The sequence below is a fragment of the Theropithecus gelada genome, chromosome 13 (genome assembly GCF_003255815.1).
Source record: "Theropithecus gelada isolate Dixy chromosome 13, Tgel_1.0, whole genome shotgun sequence".
NCBI lineage: Eukaryota > Metazoa > Chordata > Mammalia > Primates > Cercopithecidae > Theropithecus > Theropithecus gelada.
In genome coordinates this window covers 66,431,651-66,458,040 of record NC_037681.1, presented here as the reverse complement: position 1 = coordinate 66,458,040, position 26,390 = coordinate 66,431,651, and the positions used below count along the sequence as shown (strand labels likewise).

The 26,390-nt window shown below is 45.3% G+C and overlaps 1 protein-coding gene across 1 annotated transcript in view; it reads right to left on the bottom strand.

Annotated features, from left to right (window-relative positions):
* PRKCE (protein kinase C epsilon) overlaps window positions 1-26,390 on the bottom strand; it is a 544,098-nt gene that overhangs the window by 211,313 nt on the left and 306,395 nt on the right. Inside the window, exons 3-6 of the mRNA XM_025354242.1 lie at window positions 8,449-8,608; window positions 6,029-6,063; window positions 4,616-4,701; window positions 30-159 (exon numbers count right to left, since the gene is read on the bottom strand). Of these exons, the coding sequence (XP_025210027.1) occupies window positions 30-159; window positions 4,616-4,701; window positions 6,029-6,063; window positions 8,449-8,608 (411 nt within the window). The remainder of the gene's footprint in view (window positions 1-29; window positions 160-4,615; window positions 4,702-6,028; window positions 6,064-8,448; window positions 8,609-26,390) is intronic.

The window sequence follows — 26,390 nt, the reverse complement described above, 5'->3', positions numbered from 1 at the left end:
GGCTGAGGGCGGGGCAGGGAGCAACTTACCTTTACACTGCAAACCCTGCCGCAAGAGGCCCCAGAGGAGGGACCCACAGTGATCGCAGAAGGTGGGGACCTTGTAGTTGTGGATACCGAACTTGTGGGGCATGTTGACACTGAACCGCTGGGAGCCCACCTGCAGGGATGGCAAGACACAGGGTCACGACCGAGCTCCTCCGTGTCCCAGAGGGCTTGTCATCAGAACTCTTGCAGAACTTCTTTCCGAGAGAGCATGTGTCATTGTAGGTGGCAAGCCCTAGCTTGGCTCTGAAAGCTGCCCTGAGGTGAAAAGAGCCCCATCCTGCCCCGGCCTTGGCTCCTGATGCTCTTAACTCATTGTTGGCTGCTCCATTTCACTGTGCAAGACCAGGCCTGCTCCCCAACATGGTCCCCTCCAGGACTTCAGGACTTCAAGCAATCACAGTACAGTGTCCTCAATGTGTACCTCAGGCCAGCTGCAGTGGATCATACCTATAATCCCAGCACTTTGGGAGGCTGAGGTAGGCAGACCACCTGAGGTCAGGAGTTCAAGATCAGCCTGGTCAACATGGTGAAACCCTGTTTCTACTAAAAAGACAAAAATTAGCCGGGTGTGGTGGTGCCGCCTGTAATCCCAGCTACTGGGAAGGCTGAGGCAGGAGAATTGCGTGAACCCAGGAGGCAGAGGTTGCAGTGAGCCAAGATCGTACCACTGCACTCCAACCTGGGTGACAGAGCAAGACTCTGTCTCAAAAAAAAAAAAAATTTGCACCTTCAATACTGCTGTGTGCCTGGAAGACCCACCGAGGCAAAAAGCCTCTAGGGAGCTCAATGGTGAACCCGGGATTCTGTGCAGCAGCGTGGAAACCCTGCACAATGTTGTGGAACACGGGATTCTGTGCAGCAGCGTGGAAACCCTGCACAATGTTGTGGAAACTATGGATCAGTTAGGACGGACAACAATTAGGAGGAAGATGGCTACTACAGCGTGGTGAACACTAAGAATGCTCAGGTCTCAGCGCTGACCACACACCAGGCACCATTATCTCAGCTAAACCTCACCACCACCCTACAGGGCAGAGGTCCATGATTGCCCCAACTTCACAGAAGAGGAAATAAAGGCACAGCAGGATCAAGAAAGATGCCTGTAAACTGACAAGAAACAAACACGGGCTTCCATCCCCATGAATCTGCATTCAGACCCCAGGCGTTTTAAGCACTATGCTGCCTCCTACTGATTATTTAAAAGGGGTAAAGAGATGGTGGCAAGACAGAAGGGGAAGGAAGAGGAACAGAAGTCTAGGTGTATGATCGGGGGCCTGGGTCTGCCATGACCCACTCATGAGTCTCAGGCAGGTTTACTGACTTCTCGGAGCCTTGGATTTCTCAGGTGGCAAATAAGGATGGCCCCCCACCCCATCCCACCCAGTGCCACAGGATGGCGGGGTCAATGAGACCACAGGGTTGGAAGAGGCTAGAAGCATAACACATTTCATGGAAGCAAGGGTCTGCTGGGCTACTTTTCTGGGTCATTTCTGCTCCTCCACAGTGCTACCCTCCATCTGTGTCTCTAGTGGAGCAGCTGCACCCCCAGCCCATCTCAGAATCGGCAGGAGACCATCACCCAAGACATCCATGGGCTGGGGATGTCTTGCTACCCCAGGGATTAGGAAGTGGCTGACATGTGGCAAAGCTGGGCCTCAGCTCCCTAGCTGACACATGAAGGAAAGGCCCCCATGGGGGACTAATGAGGGGGGACATGAGAGCTGGAAAGGGAGCTCGACTTGAATACAAGTGTGAAGATAAGTTCCCTAGCACCCAGTTCCAAGGAATGGCTGATCCTTCCATTGGGCCAAGATTTCACTGATCCCTACTGACGTGGATGGTCTACCACTTAGGGTCTTGCCTGGGAACAAGAATGTCAGCTCTACTGAAAACAACTGTACTCACCCATCCTTAGATGCGTAGCTTAGGTGTGCCTGTTTGTGAATGTAGACTTGTTGCCTCTGCCATGGTCTCTCTCACTGCTAAGGAAGTATGAGATCACTGTGCCCACTCTATTCCTACACAAACCCTGAAGGCATGGTGGCCCTATACTGAGAATACAATCTTGGTCTCTTAGGAATCACCTCATAGGGGTATGAATGACAGACTAAGGTGAAAAAGTGGGGAAGTTGTCCCAGGTGGCCAAGATATTCAGTGTGGGGGTGGAAAGAGCTACATGACCCTCAGCTGGGACCACTTAAAACTCTAAGGTATCAGAGAACAGAGGGAGGAGGATGAAGGAGCCCACACAAGAGCATGCCACAGCATCAGACCAACACAAAGACGGCATGCATGCAGGGGGACATGTCACACGTGTGCTTGCTGAGGAGGACACAGATACAATGGGGTGAGTAAGATTCACAGAGAGAACATGGAGAGGAAGAAAATGGCAGGAAGAATTGTGAGATTCAAGAAGAAAAAGGTGACACCAGTGGAGATAGAGCATTGTTTGGTTACCACACCTGGAAGTGCAGGCAGGGTGTGAGTCCACCACATGCTAAGACACACAGACATGAGACGGGGGTGGACCAGAGTGTTCATGGTGCAGAACACCCAAGAAGCCCATCACCAGAGCACCTTTTAATAGGAAGGAGGGCATTGAAAGCATGGTGTTTAGGGCTACACGTGTTTGTGGCGTGTATGATGTGTGTATGCACAGGCATCAGACTAAAGGTGGTTACACAAAAGAATGAACTCAAAGTTTTGTCCCTAACAGCTCAGTAACCTGGCAGAGGGCATGCCCATGACCCTGAGGGGCCAGATATGCTGACACTAAAGGAGACTGGCCTCGGGAAGCACAAGATGGTGGCGGGGAGAGCCAGGACTGGCAGTCAACTCTGCCAAGCTAAGAAACCCAGAGCCTCCCTCTCTCAGTCCCTGGCAATTTGTCCCTGGTGGTACATGCCAAGTTTGGGAACACACTTCACTGGAGACTTCTTCTCACTGCTCAATATGCCAGGAAAGACAGTCAGAAGAACTGGGTCGCAGATCAAGCTGGGTTCTGAACATTTCAAATCTCAATGCTTTAATGTGCATGGCATAGACTCCTATGGGACCTTTCCCTCCAAAAAGTGCAGATGAGCTTTAGAGTCCTGCAGAGTCAGAGACCTGCAGGTGATGAGACTGAGATCCTTGAGGGAACGATTAGTGTACTCCTCTTTGCTTCCATGGGACACAGCATAGCGCCTGTCACACAGGACATACCCAATAAATGCTCAATGGAATGTCCATAGGAAGGAAATAAGGCAGACAACAAGCAAGCCATCTCTTTCATTTCCCTGTGAAAACAACAATGATGTACTGGGGTCATGATCCTAGACCAGGAGTCAGGAGGCGCAGGCACTGGCTTGCAGTTTTAACCACAAGAGAGCCCCTGCAAACAACGTTGGTGCTCTGGGCTCAGACTACCCTTCACGGACATGGAAGGCTCAGTCTAAGCCTTGTCCTTTGCTGCTTTCCCGAGACAGTATGAAAGCAGAAGAAGAGAGAAGATGGGAAATGCCTGAAATGCCAGGATGCTATTTGACTGAATTATTAAGGAGCAGGCAGAAGGTCTCTGTAAGTCAGTCCCGTTGGAAGTCAAATTGTGGACCAGCTGATTATAAACCTACCCAGGGCCTTTCTCTCTAACCCCCAATTATAATAGCCTATGACTACACAGAATTTATTTCCCCTAGAATTAAGAGCATGCTTTTGAAATCAAGTGTTCTGATAATACCTACATCCACATTCACAACTGTCATCTTCCTCAAAAAGGTTTTTTAATCTATCAGTGGGACTATCATTCTCCTAATTGCTCAGTTAGGAGAACCTAGCTTCACTGTTGCATTTTCCTGCTTCCTTACCTCTACCAAACTAGGCAATCGGATGCTAGTTTCTAAGATGAAGAGACAACACATAGTGCAGTGGTCAAGGGCTCAGGCTTTAGAACAAACTGCCTGGGTTTGAATGTGGCTCTTAGCTGTGTGATTTGGGGCAGGTTAATTTTACTCTCTGTGCTTCTATTCTGTTGTAAAATGAAGATAATAACGTCTACCTCATTAAGCTTACTATGCGGTTAAATAATATATGTTAAAGTACTTCAATCAGGGCATGGTAAGTGCCCAGTGAATGTTGACTATTTTTATTGCTGTGGTTATTGCCACCTCCTAAGTATTCCTTGGGCTTGTTCATTTCACACCATTCCCCCATCAGCTCATTAAACATAAGGTTCCTGCTTGTGTTTCTATTACTGTTTATTACCTGTGAGGAGCTAGTGATACATCGGTTAGCCACTTTAGTTCTGATGAGATGATGAAATAAAAGAATTCATATTTTTCTTGTGGGCTTGAGCGCTGGGCTCACACCGTACTTGGCATAACATCCAAGGGGATAGAACTGACTTGGACCTGTGCTCATCCTGCGGATGGTGTCTCATACCGGAAGACTGCGGACAGCTCCCTTTGTTTTTTATCAACACAATGAAATGAAGGGTCTCAGGCAGAGAAGGTTTTCTTGGGAACCACAGAAGAGGCGGTGAAGGGAGAGGCTGGCAGTGAAGAAGCCCAGAATTTCTGTGTCACACTTACCTGGTCGGGGGTCTCCTGCTTCTTTAACCCAGCACACTTGGTGATGATGAGCTCATGGCACCGCTTGTGGACCACACAGGTGCAAACTGCAAATAGCAAAGACAGGAACACTGAGCGACACTCAGGGAAGGGAGTATCCCTCCCAGGATCTATTCAGGGCTTGGTGGAGGGACAAGGGGAGCCAGGCCCCTTCTGCCACTGAGTCTTAATTTAATACCCTCCTGAAAGTCTTTCATGCGGCTATTTCTAAACACTGTGCTATCAGAGCCATCAGAGTTTCCTAAATGCTCCAGAGAGCAAGGTAACATTTATATTCAAAGGACATCAGCAGTTTTCTCCAGTTCAGGGAGTACTGATCAATTTTTTCACTTCAATATGCCAAGGTCAGGGAAAAACTTCCTTCCTGCCCTCCCATGGAGCATTGCCTGTTAGAGGTGTTGTAGTGGCCTCGCGCCCCACTCGGGACCATGCAGGGTGGCTGATGCGACAGGGGGAACTGCAGCAGGCGGTGCAGAGGTTCTGAGGCTTTTTTATCTGACTGTGTCCTGATATACCAAACTTTAAAATTCCTATCGACTTTAATACGTCCACAAGAAGTGGCCTATATCTGTGTTGTTAGTGTCATAGGGCAATGTGGGCAGTAGGTGGCTGAAGAGGTAAGTAACTGTTTGTGTGCATGTTACCCCAAAGAACAGCAACTTCCACCAGACACTACCCCACGGGTGAGACCCAGCAGTGCTGGGTGAGGAGATAGAAAAACCTCTCTGCTCTAACCTCAGCGAAACCACCACACGACCATGCCACATTTCTACCCTCCAATTTTGTATAGCTTAACCTTGCATTTGTAGTCAGTTAACTGGAAAGGAATAATCTTAGTACCTTCAAGTGAGCTTTAAATTTTTCAGGGCTAATGATCATACAGCTGAGACCCCAAAAAAGGGATTTGACAGGGACCTTTCAGTGATACCAAGTACAACGAGCAGGCGAGGAAGCTTCTCTAGGGAGGGAGAGAGGGAGAGAGCTGGCAGAATACACAGACCCAGTTCAGGACAAAGTGGGGCTTTCAAAGAGCCTCCAACTGAAGCAGTATGTCTCTTTCAGAAAGATGAAAGTGCCACCTGCTCCAGCTGGGACACAAAGGCTGGGTGGATCGGGGACCTGCTGAGACCACAAGGACACCTGGAGACGGGTGGCACCTGCAAGATACCTCCCATATATATTCCCATATATGCAGAAGTAATGGCTAAGTGGGAACAAAGAAAGCAGGGTCCTGCCTCTTGGAGAGGAAGTATAAGCATGCAAGCTGTGGAGAGCCTCCAAATGTCATCAGACCCAGCACCTGTCTCCTGTGGGTGCCAGTGATCTGGATCTAACCATGGGCCTCTGAAGATTTAGTTCATAAATGCCTCTTACCTTGACACTGGTATCCCTGCTTTCCTATGACACCCCTGAAAAGAAGAATAAATTTTTTTTTAAGTGAAATCTTACCAGGTCAAAAAACAAACAGAAAAACCACCCAATTCGGGCCACCACCCACATTGCACCAAGTACGTGGAGTATGCAGAATATTGTAATTTCTCTCCCACTTGCAAGGTGCCTTAAATGTCTCCTTCCAGAAGGCCACAGAGGGCAGCCCCAGTGCTTGTGGACGGTGCAAGGTTTGGTCAGCGTCAGAGCTTGATTTCGTACACAGAGAGCCATTCTTGTGCAGTCAGCAATGTTCTAGAAAGCCACAAACGACCCTGCTTGCTCTTGGTAGGCACTGAGCAGTCAAGCATACCTTTCCTCATGGACAGAATGGACATTCCTCTTCTCCCAGCACCAGGACATGCTCTGTGGGCCCTCTAACTGTGGAAGAGTGCTGCAGCTGGCTCGTAGATTTCCCTGGGCAGTCCAAAGACCACCAATGATTCTAAGCCAATCTGTGCCCCGAACTGGGGGTTCAAGAGGTTGTCTAGGTGAAGGCCAACATTAGAGGTTCCTTCCATGGCCAGAGTGGTATTCCCAGGGCAAGACATAAAGTCAGCATGGACACAGAACAATCACACAAACCTGGCCTTACCCCTGTCCTTATATACTAACTACAGCTGGTCAGGGAGCTCCCTGCAGTTCCCAGCCCAGTGGAAGCCAGAAGTTATTCAGGTTCCACCCCAGGGAACCTAGAGCTCAGTGGCCTTCACCCATGGGCTTAGAGGAGACCTGAATCTGTAAGACCAGCCACTCAGTTCATGACCAAATATAGCAAGTAAAGGTCAGACAGCTGGGTCTGCCCTGGTAATTGGAAGTATCTGTGGCTGGAATGGGGCATTAATTCTGCCTCAGTTGGGCTGGGCTTGCTCTGAGCTATATCATCTCAGATGTCTACGCCAACCTGGATGATTGACTTTGTGACATCGCAAGGATAAGACAAGTGACTCCTGGATACCTGGAATCCAAGGGGTCCTCAGAGCCCAGTGCAGATGTCCCTGGCTGGGTTCATACTGCCTCACTCGCCCTCCCTGGCTGGATCCAAGGGTTCATGAAGGCAACCTCTATCTCAGCTTCAAAGAGCTCAGACAGCTTGCCGGAAAGGCTGCTGCGGTGTCAGGAAAAGTACAAACGTTAAAAGTCAGACTGCTAGGGGTAGAATCATACTTCTGACACTTCCTAGCTGGAGAACATCTGGCCAGTCTTATTTTCATTTCTGAGCCTTGGTATTGTTAGTGGAATGGAGCTGGTCATGGATCACCTTTATCCCTGCCCCTCTCCTCCTTCCAGATTTTTTTATTTATTTTTATTTATTTTTAATTTTTTTTTAAGACAGAATCTCACTCTGTCACCCAGTCTGGAGTGGAGTGGAGTGATCTCGGTTTACTGCAACCTCCACCTCCCGGGTTAAAGCGATTCTCATGCTTCAGCCTCCCAAGTAGCTGGGATTACAGGCACATGCCACCATGCCCAGCTAATTTTTGTATTTTTAGTAGACACAGGGTTTCACCATGTTGACCAGAGTGGTCTCAAACTCCTGACCACAAGCAGTCTGCCTGCCTCGGCCTCCCAAAGTGCTGGGATTATAGACATGAGCCACTGCGTTTGCACCCAGCCTCCTTCCCGATTTTCTAAGACATCCCAGACATCAGATAATTTCATTTCTAAATAATTCAGTGGATTATTATTCAGTGGAATCCTCACCTTGGATTCCTGACATATGTCTCTAAAAGGTAAGGATCCTTTTTAAAAACACATAATCAGCTGTGTACAATGACTCACATCTATAAACCCAGCACTTTGGGAGGCAGAGGTGGGTGGATCACTTGAGGCCAGGAGTTCTAGATCAGCCTGGCCAACATGGTGAAAACCCATCTCTACTAAAAATACAAAAATTAGCCAGGCATGGTGGTGTGCTCCTGTAATCCCAGCTATGTGGGAAGCTGAGGCATGAGAATCGCTTGAACCTGGGAGACAGAGGTTGCAGTGAGTGGAGATCATGTCACTGCACTCCAGCCTGGGCAACAGAGTGAGACTCTGTCTCAAAACAAGACACACATACACACACACACACACACACACACACACACACAGAGTCACAATATCCTTGTTGGTTATAAAATCTTAACTCCTTTGATAAGATAAAACTCTAGGTATAAAGTTGCCAGAAACCATCACTTCTTTCCATGTATTTCCCCCCATGTACTAAACACACACTTAGCCCTCCAGAATAGTCCCCTGCATTCACATAAGGAAGAAACGAGGCACACCAGCATTCTTTAAACGAGGTGCATAGTCTCCCCTACCCCATCCCCGACTTCTTGCCACAGATATGTTGTAACTAAAGGTTCCCGAGAGAGGCTTACCAGATGAAGTCTCTGCAGTGGGAGCAGTAGGTGGGCTGCCGAAGATAGGTGGCCATGAACTTGTGGCCGTTGACCTGATGGACCCTGCGCCTGACGGCCCCCTGCCGCTTCCTCGGCCGCATGCGTTCCCTGAACACGCGCTCTTCATTGTCTTTAGGGGCTGGGGAAGGACAAGAGCAGGGAAGAAAACAGAGTCTGGGTTAGTGCACCTTCCAAATGAGCTCCCTCCAGAGAGTTACTCCATCCCTGGAAGAGTGGAGCTGGGGTGAGTGAGAGGTAGCCTTTGTGTGCAGAGGGACTCGGGGGTCTGAGGAGTCTCACTGAGCAGCTGGAGTGAGCAAGCACACGCAGGGTGGAAAGGCCCAGAGTGTGCCTGTTCCTGCTACATCCTCAGATTCCATCCAATCCAAATTCTGCTCCAGACTGGCTGCCCCTTTCCTCCCTACACAGGCTGCAGCTGGTTTCAAGGGCTTGGGGGTCAAAAGGCTCAACGTTCGCATCTTAGTGCAATTCCTGAGCAGTGTGACCTTGGATAAATGGTGTTTCCTCCCCCGAGCATCTCAGCGCATTTCCCTCTGTAAATGGCGATGGCAGTGCCGGCCACACGGGTGGCTGAGAGGATGCAATGAGATGAATCTCCGCACCCTGAGCTGCCTAGCTCAAGAAGTAGCTGCCTAATAAATTTGACTTCTTCCTTCTTTCTCTGACCTAGACTAAGCCAACCGAGAGTATTTTCCCAGAGGTCAAAAGGAGCGGGAAATATGACACAGTGAAAGCAGTTTCCCAAAGGCTCAAGACCATCACCATGGACTGTAAGATCCCACTGGGGTCAAAAAGGTCTTCCCTATACCTTCCTTCCCTCTACTTCTGAGACTGCCCGGCCAACTGAGAATGCCTTGCAAGGGGACTCACAGATGATCACAAAAATAATAAAGATAATTGTTATCTTTACATATTTTTGCCCCCTCAAAATTAATATATTGAAATCTTAACCCCCAAAGTGATGCTATTTGGAGATGGGGCCTTTGGGAGGTAATTAGGTTTAGATGAGGTCATGAGGGTGGGGCCTCCATGATGGGGTTAGTGTCCTTATAAGAGGAGGAAGAGACCGGAGTGAGTGAGCTCTCTGCCATGTGAGCAAGGAAGAAGGCCCTCACCAGAGCCCACCCATACTGGCTCTCTGATCTTGGACATCCAGCCTCCAAAACTGTGAGAAGTCAATGCCTGTTGGTTAAGACACCCAGTCTTTGGTGTTTTGTTATTGCAGCCTGAGCTGATTAAGACAAGGATGACCATGATAATGTTTATCGTGGGTTTATGCTGTGGCAAGTGCTATGCTAAGTGTGTTATATCTTGGTGATATAACACATCTCACTGAACTTTCAAAACAACTCCACTTGAAAGGTACTGCTATTAGCCCCACTTTACAGGTATGCAAAGCGAGAAATAGAGAGTTTAAGTAACCTACTCCTGTTAACACAGCTACTCAGTGGGGAAGCCCAGATTCTAACCCAGAGAGTGAGAAAGAGGCCAATGTTCCTCCACTCACATGATGCTCTGAAGGATGGCCTGCACTCCTTACAGAAAGTCCCCAAGTTCTCATCTGAGTGGTTGTCATCACCAAAGAGTCCAGCTGCCTGTGGCTTCCCCAAGAACACAGTGGACAGGCTCTGGGATTCTTCCTTGGTTCCTGACACCTTCTAGAAGGTCTCCTAGAAGGTCCCCTGCACAGGTCAGCTTAAAATGCACTGGAAGGCTCTGTGCCCCCAAAATATCTCCAGGCATCAGCGAGTGCTTGACATCTCACCATAACAGGGCCAGTCTTCAGGGGAAGAAGCATTGCTCCTTCCTGGACCTCTCTGAATGTAAGGTTCCCTGAAGTGAAGGTCATATGTGTGACCCGAACAACGGATTAATCCAAGGGCATCTTGTTATTGGAGGGTAGGGTAGAGGGAAGGTAAAATTGAAGGTAAAAAGTGAGAACAGGACCAAATGTGCAGTGTGTGCTTTCAAGGAAGCAGCAGCCTCTGAGCAAACTGGAAGCTGTTTATTGGAAATCTGCCCTCGGTGTTCCCAGACTGCATCTTCAACACAGGCTCAGATGACCCAGGTGGAGGTCTGCTTGTGGACCCCCTGCTTCTTGACCCCTAGCCTACCTGGGTTTCAAGTGGTGCTTATTATTTTAAAAAGTCTCTGACATCGCTGACCTTCTGGGTAAAGAAAGCTCACCACCTCCTACCCTGCTCCAACCTAGGGGTCTTGACCTGCTGACTAAATTCTCACAGGAGGACCCAGGTCTGTTCTAGTATAGAGACAGCAACACACACACCTGCAGAAGTATGGCAATCGCTATTTGGTGCTGCCATCATAGGCAAGTTTTTGTTCCACTTCATACTTTCACAATGTTGAGAATGTTCTACTATTTTTATAAGCAAGAACAAAAATGTGATCACCAAAAACCAAATCTATTCAGTAGCCCTTACTTGCTTTAAACTTACCTACAAAAACTCAATCCAGAAACATCAACCCTGGGCATCGTAGGACACAGGATGCAGGTTCTTTTTGTAAAAGAGCATCCTGAACTCCTTTCACAGGATTCGCCATGGAATAATTTGAACAGTAAGCCCATCCCCTAATGCATTTAAGATGCAATTTGATTTACAAATCTCTCAAATTGACTAGTTGTTTTCATCCTGGGAAACTATTTTCAGTTAAAATGATGATGGGACCAATCTAATTTTCTCAAAGGAACACTTATGATGGTGGTTACAGTCCTCCCTAAGAGCCTTATTTCTCAACTTTTTACAGAAATGACTAGCAATGAAACCAAACGTTCTAAACTGTGTTGACATCAATTCAATAGGGCAATATAGCAACCAATTAATTTGACTCCATTCATTTTAAAGCTCTCTCAGCGGGGTGCCCTGATACCTGTGGGGAAGCTGTTCAAAGTTGCTGGGGGTGTGCAGGGGGAGCCTCAGGCACAGGCTAGGCAGACAGCCAAGGATAACTCCTGTAAGTCAGAGTTCTAAGTCCAACTTCCTCCAGGGTTTCTATTACCGTTGCCCCAAAGGAGCATCTGCACTGCCTTTTAAGTCAGATTTGATGTCAGATATGGAAAAACAGAAGGTCACAGGAGGGAAAGAACATGGGTAAACTTCATGCTTCAAGTGAGGCTTGTGTGCAAAGCTACAAAGCAGGTGACATGAGAAAGGGGTTGGAGCCTGTGGCTAGTGAAAACACCCCAATTCCACATTCCTCTGGGCAGGAAAGCCACGGGTCAGGCCAGAGTATCCTCAGTTCTGTCACCCACAGGTGGAGAAGAAAGTGGCCTATAGGATGTGAAAAGGGGAGCTACTAGGTCCCTCAGTCCCCAGGAACCTCCCTACTGGGGCCTGGAGTCCACCACCAGAAAGGGATCCCTTCAGCATTTCCATCCGCTATGAAAGGTCTTTTCCAAAATGTAGCTCCCATATATATATGAACTTAATTCCTTTGTCCCACTGGTCTATATGTCTGTTTTTATGCCAGTACCACACTGTTTTAATTGCTGACGTTTTGTGATATATTTTGAAATCAGGAAATGTGATGCCTCCATCTTTGTTCTTTTCACTCAAAATTGCTTTGACTGTTCAGTCTTTCATGGTTCCATACAACTTTTAGGATTTTTTTTTCTGTTTTTATTGAAAACACCTTTGAGAATTTGATAGGAAGCATATTAAATTTGCGGTCACTTTCAAAAAAACATTAATTCCTGTATGGACATTTTAACAAACCCTAATTCTTCCAAGCCAAGAAGAGTCAACAAGATCAACAACTCTTGTTGATCTTCAACAAGAGTGCCAAGAATATACAATGGAAAAAGGATATTCTCTTCAATAAATGATGTTGGGAAAACTGAACATCCACATGCAAAAGAATGAAACTGGATCCTTATCTTTTACCATACACAAAAATCACCTAAATGTGGATTGAATACTTAAATGTAAGCCCTGAAACCATAAAGCTCCTAGAAGAAAACATAGTGAAAACTTTCTTGACATTGGTCTTGGCAATGATTTCTTAGATATGACACCAAAAAGGCAACAAAAGCAAAAATAAGCAAGTTGGACTACATCAAACTAAAAAGCTTCTGCACAGCAAAGGAAACAATTGACAGAATAAAAAGGCAACTTGCAGAATGGAAAAAAATCATTTGCAAACCATATATTTGAGAAATATATAATATCCAAAATACCTAAGAAACTCCCACAACTCAATGGCAAAAACAAACAATCCAATTTAAAAACGGGCAAAAGAACTGAGTAGATTTTTCTCTAAAGAAGACATACAAATGGCCAACAGGTATACAGGTATTTAAAAAGATGTTCTACATCACTAATCATCAGGGAAATGCAAATTGAAGCTACAATGAGATGTCACTTCACACCTATTAAGATGGCTATTTTATATATAAATAAACATATATATATATATATATATATATGATAAGTGTTAGCAAGGCTGTGGAGAAAAGAGAATGCTTGTTCACTGCTGATGGGAATGTAAAATTGTACAGCTACTATGGGAAACAGTATGGAGGTTCCTTAAGAAACAAAAAACAGAACTACCATTTGATGCAGCAATTTCACTTCTACAAATCCAAGGGAATGAAAATAAGGACCTTGAAGAGTCCTCATGCATCTGTACTCCCACATTCACTGCAGCATCCATCATTCACAATAGCCAAGACATGGAAGCAACCTAAATGCCCATCTATGGATGAATGGTTAAAAAAAATATACGGTGTATTCATCACGTACACACAAAAGAAAACAAAAGGCAGAAAGGTATGTTCCAAATATTTAGAAAACATTAACATTGGTCATTCATTGACACTGGTGGAATTACAGGTGATTTTTACTTTTCTCCTTGTGCTTCTTTGTATTTTCTAAAAAGAATCTCTATTGCTATTTTTAAAAAGATACAACAAACAATGAGAAACCATAATTCAAAAGAGATTGTCTTCTCAAATGAGTGACTTACACTAAGGCGCAGTGTTCTACTGTCTTCAACCCTAGTTACACAGATGACTAAGTAAAAGCCAAAGAGAGCCACCTGATAGTTTTATGAAGTATAAGGCTAAAGGAAAGCTGAAGCAGAGTTCTATGTCCTTAGCATAGCTTTCTTCCTTGATGTAAATAAAATGCTTTGTTACAATTTCTAAAAAAAGAAAAAAAAAAAAGAAAATATGGTGTATTCATGCAATCGAATGTTACTCAGCCACAGAAAAGAAGGAAATCCTGGCATTTGGGGCAACATGCATGGGAGGATATTGGCTAAGTGAAATAAGTCAATGGTAGGACAAATACTACATGATACCACTTATATGAGGAATCGAACGTGGTTGAACTCATAGAAGCAGAGAGCAGAATGGTGGTTGCCAGGGGCTGGGAGAAAGGAGGAATCGGGGAGATTTTAGCAAAGAGCACCAAGTTCCAGTTATGCAAGATGAATAAGTCCTAGAGATTGTGCAGCTTTGTGCCTATAGTTAACATACTGTATTGTATACTTAATTTGCTAAAAGGATAGATCTTAGGTTAAATGTTATCACAAAAAAATAAATAAAATGCAACTCTCATAGTAGAGGTAATATGTATGTGTCTGATGTATAAAATAATAGATACACAAATGTATGTATATGTGTATGTACATATAGTATGTATACTTTATATTATATATTGATCCATAATATAGTATATATAATATGTATGATACATACATATATAGTTTTGCTGAACTATTTGAAGGTTACCGATGTAGTTCTTCACTCTTAAATACTTCAGTCTTTATCTTCTAAGAACAAAGACATTCAGCTACATAATCACAATAACAGAGTCAAGAAATTTAACATTGATATGGCATTATCTAATATATAGGTCGTATTTGAATTTTCCCAATTGTTTCCCAAGTGTCCTTTGTAGTTTCTAATTTTCATCCAGGAGTTACCTAGAGCTCATGCCTTGCATTTGGTTGCCATATCTTCTTAATCTCAGTCTAGAACAGTTTCCTTTACTGTTCTAGATACATAAATGTATCCTTTTGATGATACATTTATGTAGCATCCAGGATGTTGTCATATTGAATGTTTCACAATCTGAATTTCTCTGATTGTTTCCTCCCAATTAGTTTCTGATTAAATGGCAAGACCACCACAAAGGCCTATGGATCAACAAATTGAAATATATACATCAGGCCGGGCGCGGTGGCTCAAGCCTGTAATCCCAGCACTTTGGGAGGCCGAGACGGGTGGATCACGAGGTCAGGAGATCGAGACCATCCTGGCTAACATGGTGAAACTACTAAAAAAATACAAAAAACTAGCCGGGCGAGGTGGCGGGCGCCTGTAGTCCCAGCTACTCGGGAGGCTGAGGCAGGAGAATGGCGTGAACCCGGGAGGCGGAGCTTGCAGTGAGCTGAGATCTGGCCACTGCACTCCAGCCTGGGCGACAGAGCGAGACTCTGTCTCAAAAAAAAAAAAAAAAAAAGAAATATATACATCAAGATCCCCGTAGATAACGGCTTAAATGACACAAACGTAAAATTTTCATAAGATATTTACTATAATCAGGAATTTTAAAATGCAAAGCAGAACAGTTTTGGCATACCACTGACATACCATTTAATACCTAAAAAAGTAACCAATTTGTTTTAAAATTATTTTCCATTATTGGCAAGTCTACTATGAAACTGACTTATTCATTCACTGCTAGAGGCAATGCCAGTTGGCAAAATGTTTTCAGAAAGCAGTATCACAAGACACAGAGACCACACAGGAAACGCCTCAAAGAGATTCACATCCTTTGATTTGGCAACTCCTTAGGAATTAACTCTAAGTCAATAATTAAACAAACTAAAAACCATATCCTTATAGATGTTTCCCTTTGCATATCTATATTAGCCAACAAACAGAAATGACTTGACTGTCTACTATTAGGCAAATGGTCTGATAAATTACATTACATTGACAGCAACTTTAAAAGGGTGAGGAAAGACCACAGAAACCTGGAGAAATGTGATGTAATATTGTGAAAAAAAGAATGAACAATAATACACCTCTATGTCAAGCAAACTTGCAGGCTGAAGATAAGAACGGTGCTCCACTAGGATGATGGGATTAGATAGGTTGACATTTGAAAAAGTGTTCTCTAATGCTCTTTAATGACTTTTTAAAGCTTTCACTTGCCTAAAAAGCATTAGGTAATGAGGTGTTCCGTCATGCTGCAGGAGTGGGGGGCTGCTTGGCACAAACAGGAGGTGAGGGAACTGCAGCTTGCCGTGGAGAAGGGGAAAGAAGAGGGAAACCACCAGCTTCCCAGCTGCCTGTGCCTCTGGACTGAGTAAACGCCGGGTCCGCTGCACACCAGAGTTACTGGACCCATCCCCCTTCACCTCTGAACCGCTCCAAAAGATGCTGGCACTGGACGCACTCAGCCATGCTCAAACACAGTGACAGTTCATTTGCCGTGACCTCTGAGGCAACACCAAGGTTGGCTGACCTCCCAGAGGACCCATTTGGTTCTTTGGAGGTCCCTTGTTTTATGCCTGCATCTGCCTCACTGCAGAAGGGGTGAACTTGAGTCAAGGAAAGGCCAAGACAAAGCTGGATAACTTTTGGGAAGCTTTCTGTGGAAATGCAGAACTTGGCTGTGCAGATGTAACAAGAATTCACAAAGGCATAAGGCTAAGCAGGGACGTCCTCTGAAGCAGCTTCAAGACCCACAGTAACCCCAACCTCCAACAACATTCCAGGGATGGTTTCTCCTTGATTCAATTAGGCTATGAACTTCAAACTCCAGAAGCTTTTATATCAATGAACATTTTACGGCCCCAGTGCACAGGATAATCTCTCACAGGCTGTAGGCAGGTGGCAAGAACAGCAAAAAGGGGTCTGTACTGTGCAGTTCTTCTTCTGTTTGTCTAACTTCACCTGGCCCCTTTTCCTTGGGGGTGAGACTTCTCAGTCTGCACCAGAGGAACACTCAGGGACTCAGGGAGAGACAGCCCCTGGTGCCAAACCCTAGACCACATTTTCTGGCCAGTCTGGTCACTGAAGTTTTCACTGTTCCACTGTCCTTTCTTTTACCCACCACATCTCCTCCCACACAAAAAACAAGCTGGAAAAACTGAACACCCTCCTCATGTGGGGTCATGGGCACCTACAACCTCAGTGTTCTTAGGATGCCTTTCAGTTTAGGAATAGTCAGCAGAGAATTTCTTTAAAAAAAAAACAAAACTTTTTTTTTTATTTCAATAGCTTTGGGGTACAAATGGTTTTTGGTTATGCAGATGAATGATATGGTGGTGAAGTCTAAGATTTTAGTGCACCTGTCACCTGAGTAGTGTACATTGAACCCAACAGGTAGTTTCTCATCATCACCTCCCTCCCATCCTTCCCCTTCTGAGTCTCCAAAGTCCATTATACCACTTTGTACACCTTTGCATACCCTTAGCTTAGCTCCTACTTTTAAGTGAGAACATGCAGTCTTTGGTTTTCAATTCCTGAGTTACTTCACTTAGAATAATGTCCCCCAAGTCCATCCAAGTTGCTACATAAGACATTATTTCATTCTTGATTATGGCTCAGTAGTATTCCATGGTATGTATGTTATGTGTATGTGTGTGTGTGTGTGTGTGTGTGTGTATCATTTTCTTTATCCACTCATTGGCTAGTGAGCACTCAGATTGATTCCATATCTCTGCAGTTGTGAATCTCTAACAGTGAATTTCTAACACACACTGACGTATGCCTGGATGCCAGCAATCCCTTCTAGAGTGCATGGAGCAAGAACTGCCAAGAACAAGGGTCAACCTTGCCTGGGCCAGACTTGCCGACATGCATGATCTCGGGGCACCACTGTCATTCCTCACTGCAGGACAGTCCCCTACCCTTTGTGTTCAGGGCACACAGGGATCTTTCCCAAGACAGGTGCACTGTGGGATCCTCTTTCTTTTCTCTGAGCTCTCTCTTTTGACCTCCCCTTTCTGCCAGTATGGTTGAATGAGGTGTTAACAGACTGGACAAATTTTGTTCTTTCCCAAAACCTGCCTAATATCCTTGAACAAGTCATTTAATCTCTTTGAGCCACTGTTTTCCTATGTTATCTATCAGGAGAGGGGCAATTCCATGGCTCAACCCAAACCTCAAGTTGAGTGGAGCAGCACAGACCCATGTTGGATCCCGAGGCAAAAGGAAAAAAAGAAAAAAGTGAGTCATCCTGACTGTATCTTTACTTTAAATTTTGTTATTTCCTTCATTAATCTGATTTTCTAAACTACTACATTACAATATTATTTATCTTGATTCCTGAGACTTGGGGCGGCCCTAAATTCTGCTTGCACCACAGTCCTGACCTTGACTATAATGGTTGATAAAGGCCCACGTGAAGTTCTCCTTCCTAAGCACACCAGGCTTCGCAAAGGTGGTGGGAGGGTGGCTCCTGTTTGCCCTTCTCTCCCTCTGCTGGTCTACTGTGGGGTGGTAGGTAAGCTTCCAGGACCTCCTTCACCCCAGGGGACACTCCAGGATGGCCCCCAAAATCGACAGTGTAAGGACCATAAGTGACAGAGAAAAAATACTGCCAAAAATGTGATTGGTTCAGATGGTGACTGTTGAATTTCGCCTGGCATCTAGCACATGCTGAAGGGAGGGTTTTCTCCCCCTATGACCATGGCAGTGGGGTTTGGAGCCGGCTCTGGATCCTGTAGTACACACCACTCCACATCTGGGGACTACACATAGTAGCCTGAAATGGCCACTGTGGGGGCCTTTACAGGAAAATCAACAAACGCTACAAATCAAGACTTCCTTGGGGAGGTTGTTGTTAAGCATTTACCACCAGCACACTCCTGGCCCTGAGGAGATCAGACGTATACAGCCATGGTTCAGGTTCTTTCTCTTTTATCTTTCCAAAAACAGGCTGTATCCACCAAAGCCGTGGCTTTAGTTATCCAGTACTGACTTCCAGAAACCCTGCATCTCTCTGTCTCCCTGGAGCCAACAATGCCTCACTGAGGAAGAACGACAGCCTCAGCCCTGACCCTGCAGAACCTGCTCTGATGCTCCCTTGTGGCCCCCACCCTGCTGTGGCTCAGCTACCCCCAGATGTTACATACCTGCCACTGTAAGAGGGAGTGTCTGCCTTATCTCTCCCACACCCCATCCCATAAGGCTTTAGGACAGCTCACTCCATCTCCAGACTGGGAAAACCATCAGGAAGACTGGGCTGGGTGAGGAACACTGACTTAGCTCTAGAACAAAATCAGAAATGGGACTAGATTGAGGAAAAGCCTGGGGTTGGGGTGGGGGGCAGCTCATCAGGAGGCTTTTCTTGGAATCCAGGTAAAGAGTGATTACAGTCTTCAAGATAATTTTACAACACAAAGAAAGCAATTCAACTGTCCTGGTATTTTGGTCTAAACAACTGTCAAACTCTGGATATTCAGAAGCCGAAAGATGCCAGCTAGCATTTATGCGGCCCCTGCCAGATGCTGAGCATGATTCTAAGCACCTTAAGTGTATGAGGTACTACTATCTGACACACAAGAGATAGTGTCCCATATGCGTGCAAGGTAGTAGCTCACACGTGTGACAGAGCATCACACACGTGTGAGATAGTGTCTCATACACATGTGCATGAGAACATCACAGGCACCCGCGGTCATGTTAAGCATCTATGAAGTATCAATATTAAATATTCATGCAATATGTAAGCATCTTACATACTTCCTCTAATGTCACAAGGCATTACTTTTGGCTCAAAGAGGTTAAATAACTGTCTTGTGAAAGGCCATGCAGCCAACAGTAAAGGTCAGTTTGGGATTTCCCACCCTGGCCCAGCCATCCACATCTCCCAAGGATGGCGAAATAGCCTAGTCCCACTTGCACCAACTGCGTGTGTAGAACGTTCCTGTCAGCTGCTGATCACCCACCTCCCCACACATCTGCCCTTGCTTTCACCTAGAGACTTAGAAAAGAAAGCTGAGGGGGACTGATTAAGTCATGGCACACCCACATAATGGAACTTAATGCAGCGGTTTAACAAAGTAGCTATGCCAAGCCCACCAAGAAAGTACGCAGAAAAAGAAAACTAAGAAACACGTCGATAGTGTGTATTTATTTGTATAAAATGAGAAAAAAAAGAATATACTCAAACACATATAAGCAAGACTGCGGATGGAAAATTTCTGAAAGGGTATATAATAAGCTATTCATCCTAAAAATGTTTATCATGTGGACACTGGATTCCAGGCAATGTTCTAGGCACAAAGCGATAACCCATGGCTACTCTCTCAATTTTTGTTCTCAGAAATTCTGGATCTGGTCCTTAATAGACAGGTCTCTGCTAACAAAGCAAGGAATTGCCATGATAGTCCAGATTACAGTGGACATGACTGGGAGGTGCTCCTCACAGAAGCTAGTCTGCAACCTTCCCCTCTCAATCTCTGGGCAGTCTCCTGAATTTTCTTTTTCAACAATGCTCTGTTTTGACTTTATAAATTTACTGGTAAATATGCAAGGTCAATGGAAAGAAAACAAACCAAACAAACTCAGGTACTAAAAATCAAAGCAGCCGCGCCTTTTATTTTGTAATTTTCCATAGAAAAATAGATGATAATGTTTGCAAGTGAAATAAATACTTCATGACAGTGAGTTTTAAATATTGTGTAAATATTTATGCGATGTCAAAGAATATGTTCTACATGTGTACTCCCACAATGCATTAAAGAAAATTTGTTCAAAACAGGAAAGAGGAAACAGCAACTAATTCCCTCAGAGAGATTATTCGATGCTATCTGTATCTTCCCAGAGAGGCACACAATGAGAATCAGAAACATCTGAAAGGAGAGGTTTGGGATTGCCTGCATGTTTTATTCTGCATGTAATCTAATCAGAAGAGAACCGGTGGCATTTCAAGATTAGCGTCTCAAGTTTAACATGAACCGTTGTTTCTTCTTCCTCTTGACTTTCTGAAGGATCTTTGCTGTGTTCATGGCAGGACTTATGCTCTGTCCAGGTACGAAAACAAAACTGCAGCTAGTGTTCACTATGTAGGAAAAAAAAAAAAAGTGAAAACCTCAGACCTTGATATGGTAGGCACAGCAGCACTAGGGTAAACTGAGGCAAAACATGGTGATTGACAGATAGCGGGAGAAAAGAAGATGCCAAACTCCAATCTCACTGCCCCATGGTTTCTGATGCCAAGCACACTGTGTTGAACACGAAGAAGCACTGAGGAGCAGTGATTTCACTTAAGCAGGAAGCCTGCTAGCCTCTAGTCTATATTCATTCATTCATTCGCCCATTCATTCATTCCCTCCTACATCCATTTACAGTTATATATTAGAGTCACAGTGGAACTTTACTGCGTGCCTCTGGTACCCAGGAAAAATTACTGCTTCCAGGAGGAAACCACAGAGCAAAATCCCTCCAGGCAGACCTGCTGAAAGCTCAAAGAGTGCTCCCAGCCTGGGAAATCTGCCAAGTGGGGCACCAGCCAAGGGTGGGACCAGAATCCCTGTTGGTGCCAGTGATGATCTGAGATGAATCACAGGAAACTGAGCAATTGCTGCATTATCGGGCACCTGAGCACAATGGAGCTCACGTTCCGTGAGGCCAGGGTCTGGTCACTGTTCATGCTTCTAAAATGCTGTATTAAAACAGGCCAGTGGACAAGTCTAAAAGTCTTAGTAGGATCTCTGCCCATCCCCAGGTGCTGGTTGGTGAACATGGAAAGGGTGTGAATTTGCCAAGTGGAGTGGGACATTCCTCCCTCAAACAAATAACAAGTCTTTTAACGCCACAGGCACTGCAGCCCTAAGGGCTATGGGGTTATTTATTGAAAAACCCACACCCTTCCAGTGCTGTTGGTAGCAGCCATTCCACATCATCCAGTCAGTGGCAGGCCACATTCCATGAGAGTAAAGCAAAGTGACCTCAAGATCACACCCTTCGACGTCACAAGGCTCCCAGCTACCTCACCTTGGGCTCCACAGAGCTTCTCAAAGGAACGTGCCTGCACAATTTCCCAGACTACCACAGTGAGCCAACTTTTTAGTTTCTCAAACTCCTTCTTTACTAAGGCAGTTTTGAGCACTTGCTAATTTTAAAGTCAGAATTAAAAAGAAAAAGAATGGTCTTTCCCAAGAGATCTGGAGTCCCGGCAGGACTCCCAGAACGCTGACCACTGGGTATTCTGATTAGATGACCTGGGAAGGAAGAAGAATTTCAGGGAGTCTGAAAATAAAATGGAGATAAAAGGCAATGAAAGAATGGTAAGGCAAAGGAAATGGAGAAAGAGGATAAAAAGAGGTAAAGGTGGCTGAGTGCGGTAGCTCATGCCTGTAATCTCAGTACTTCCGGAGGCCGAGATGGGAGGATCACCTGAGGTCAGGAGTTCTAGACCAGCCTGGCCAACATGGCAAAACCCTGTCTCTAATAAAAATACAAAAATTAGCCAGGCATGGTGGCATACACCTGTAATCCCGGCTACTCGGGAGGCTGAGGCAGGAGAATTGCTTGAACCCAGGAGGCAGAGGTTGCAGTGAGCCAAGATTGTGCCACCACACTCTACCTTGGGCAACAGAGGGAGACTCAGTCTAAAAAAATAAATAAATAAAAACAAGTAAAGATGATTATTATGCCACCCAGTCTGAGCTGGTAAATACCTAAATGAACCCACATCTTCCCAGAAAGCAGAGGGACTCATTTTACATAACACAATCTACTCTCCCTGGTTTTTTGGTTCCTTCTGATCAGGAAATGAGCTTGCCTTCCTTCCACCCTCCCTTCTATTGACCCAGGCCCATCTAGTCCCCATGGCAGGGCACTGGGAGATACACCTCCCTTAGGAAGCTTCATATAGGTGAACAAGCCCCAAGTGTTTCCATAGAAACAGCTATAATGGCCACAGCTCTTGTGGAACTTATATCTTTTCCTTTGGCTTCAAAAACCTGCTTCAATTAAACTTTTTCTTACCAGTTTTTATGTTCCACTGAGACTGACCAAAACTCTGCACACGGAGAGAGGGATGAGAAGGTCAAAAGCAATAATGCTTTTCATAACTGAAAGCATCCCAGAATCTAACTCATGCTCCTTCAGGGCTCATGAGCTCTGACACGCACATGCACACAGTGCCTTTCCCTGACACCCCCGCTGCTGGCACTTCTCCCAAGCCAGGGGACATCATAATCCAGGAAATTCGCCAGATTCCCAGTTATTCAGGCCTTAGGGCTTGACAGCTCCTCTCTCCCCTTGAGCTGTCTTCTCTAGTGATACGAGAACGCTGGGAAAAGAAGAGTCACTGTGTGAGGAAAAAAGTCTATTTCTAATAGCTCTGCAACCAACAGAAACATCAGCTAAATGCTGTGCTGCATATCTATAAACTTCCATTTGGAGAACATGAAAACTGCCAAGAGGGGAACAAAAAGGAGGGTGGGGTGGTGGGCGTTTTCAGTTTAATGAACCTGAGAAAAAATTCTGAGGCCACAGATGCTTAAGGGAGATCCATTTAGCTCAGTTCTTGGTGCTAATGAAGTAAAAGTAGAGGCCAAATTCCTCACATGCGTGAGTTATCTTTGTCTAGAAGGTAAATATGATTGGCCACAGGCCCTGACTTAAATCTCAGCCAGACTTTTTATAGATATATATTCTTTAGGGCCCTGAGGGGAAAGTAGGAATGGTTCCCTATTACCCAACTTCTTTCCTAAAATTCACCTTCCATCCTACACCTTGCTGACCTCAGGAAAGCCCAATAGTTGTGTCTTTACCTAAAGTGTCACATTCCTAATCCAAAAATCTAAGCCCTGCAGATGGTAGTCACGCACCTGCCTTTTCAGAAGGTTTTGGTTTAAGCAGTACCTGGGAATAGGTAGTAAAGGCGAGGCTGGGGTTGAGGTCTACCAGAGTTTTAAGAATCCCTGGTAGCCGGGCACGGTGGTTCACACCTGTAATCCCAGCACTTTGGGAGGCCGAGGCAGGTGGATCACCTGAGGTCGGGAGTTCGAGACCAGCCTGACCAACATGGAGAAACCCTGTCTTTACTAAAAATACAAAATTAGCCAGGCGTAGTGGCATATGCCTATAATCCCAGCTACTCAGGAGGCTGAGGCACGAGAATCGCTTGAACCCGGGGGGCTGAGGTTGCAGTGAGCCAAGATCGCACCATTGCACTTCAGCCCAGGCAACAAAAGCGAAATTCTGTCTCAAAAAAAAAAAAAAAAGATTCCCTGGCAATGGAGTAGCACTACCCTGGCCAAGGCAGGCTGCTACACCTCTGAAATGCTAGCAAGCCTGGCTCCTCAGCTAAAGCTGCTCCTGAACTCAAAGTCTAAATGGGGCCTCTGCCTGTCCCCGGGTGCTAGTTGGTGAACATGGAAAGGGTGTGAATGTGCCAAGCGAAATGGGACATTCCCCCTCAAACAAATAGCAAGCCTTTTAGTGCCATAGGCACTGCAGCCCTAAAGGCTATGGGGTTATAGACACTGACTCACGGAAACTGAATGAGACAATAAATCTTGACTACTATCTTAAGCTGCTACATTTGGGATAACTTGTTATATAGTAGTAAATACTTAATTCAAGAGGTAATAGGTAAACCAGCAGGAGAAAGTTAGGGTAAACATTGGAAGGAAAAATGTTTTTAACTCTGAGACTTGTGCATTTGCTCAACCAAGATTTGCGGGGGAGAAAAAGGAGGTGGGTATTGTGACTACTGTACTCGGTGTTACACATTCCTGCCTATGGAGAGAAGCAGAGGAAGGATCAATGCTATGATAGGTCAGCTTATATTAAAGTCACTATCACATGGAAACCAGGGCCTGACTTAACTTCTGAGAGCTGGGAATTCAGAGACACTGATCAAGTCCTGGGATCCTAAAAAATAAAGTGATCCCTCTTGCTTCCAGCCCCTCTGTGTTCACTTTACTCCTTAGAGCGAGGCTTTCAACCCTGTTGAAACAGAAAGCCTCTGGGAGGGCTGTTATAAGTTCAACATAGCTGAATCTCAGATACTTTTTGGAGAGGTTGTGCTGGGCAGGTAGGAAAACTGTAGGGCAGAAAGGATTGTAGGAACTGCAAGGAGAGTGAGTAGGAGCTAAATTTGGGGAATTTTGCAGTCAAAGGCCGATGGGTACTTGGCATCTCTAAAGCAAAAGATAAAATACATTAAAAACAGAATGTTAGAAATAATAGGCACCACTTACAGCAGGGGTCCCCAGTCCCCAGGAGACCACAGTACTGGTCTGAGGCCTGTTAGGAACCCCACCGCACAGCAGGAGGTGATTGTGGGTGAGCAAGCGTTACTGCCTGAGCTCCACCTCCTGTCAGACCAGCAGCGGCATCAGATTCTCTTAGGAGCCGGAACCCTATTGTGAACTGCACATGTGAAGGATCTAGGTTGGGGGCCCCTTCTGAGAATCTAAAGTCCTTCCCCTTCTGCCCCCGACACCGCTCCCTGCCCATCAGCGGAAAAACTGTCCTCCACGAAACCAGTCCCTGGTACCAAAAGGTTGGGGACTACTGATTTACGGCATAGCAGGTGATTAAACCGTATTTTCTCTATTTCTCGAAAGGATTCTACACGATTGGTACCACTACCTCCACCACACAATGAGGAAACCGGTGCTAAGAAAATCCAAGTGACTCACCCAGGCGTACATAGTTATTAAGTGGTAGAGTTTGATTTGGTCCCAAGGACAGTCTGGTTCCAAAGTTCATGTCTTTTCTACCATATCACACATATTAAAAAATATGAAATGGAGGTTTTTTCCCCCCCTTCATCCCAGAAAACAAGCATTCTGTTTGTATTTCTCTAACAGGTGGCTTAAAGATTTTTAAAGTGAACTTTCCTTCCCGAATGCTGTAAATGAAAAATTGATGTGAAAAACGATTAGCAGATAGGAAGAGGAGAGGCCAACTTCTTTCAAATGTATATGGGATCTGATAAGAAGTTCTGAAAGTTTTTTTGAAGCCAGACTGCTGGGAAAAAAAAAAACAAAACCCGGAAAATTAAAACTCATGTAGACAACTCCCTCTCACACCACAACTCACATGCCAGGGAGCACAAGGAGGCAACAGAGAGAAGACCAGAGGTCCCACTTTAGCTCATTTGTATGGACCCTTGCTCCCTTGCTGTTTCACGCAGAATTCTGAAAGGTAAGAGGGTAAGTTAGGTGATTCTGGAGCAAATATAATCATCACACAGTCATTAACTTCTGGGAACAAAAAGTTTGTATCTGCTTGAGCCAAGCAAGGAAGAAAGTTTCAGATCAAAGTCTCCCTAAATCTGATCTGAGCCATCCTGTGCCCAGTAGGAACATCTAGCCAGGAAGAAAAAGTCTATTCTCTCTCCAGGTCAGTCCCCTCCTCAATACTGAGGCTACAAAGATTGAAATTAATGCTTCTGTTTTTTAAATAAACATGATCTTCTTTCTCTAAACACAGCAGTTAGCAAAGGCCCAGATCAAATCTATTTGGAAAGTCTGAAGTAAAAGGTTAAACTCTCATGCATCTGTGTGCATGTATGTGTTTAAGGCAGGAGAACTAAAATGAAGACATGACATTGTATCGTTTGTTCTTCCAAACCACCTGCCTGAGAAAAAGATCGCAGTGTGCAAAAAGGCATTACTCCTTCATTCTAGAGATGCCCTGGCCTCTCTGGCTAGCAGTCTGGCCCAAATAATTCCTTCGAAGTAGAGGTCTTCCTGCATCTACTGTCAAACAGGCAAGACCACCACAACGACCTTCCTCTTGCCCTGGGGAAGCACGGTGCATTTTAAAAGCTCAAAAGATATTATTCTCCCTATTTCCAGCTCACGAGAACTCCAGTTGATTTCTAGGTAAGAACTACCTGCAACTTAATTAGTCATTAACCAGAAGAACTTCAGGTTGACTCTTAACCTGT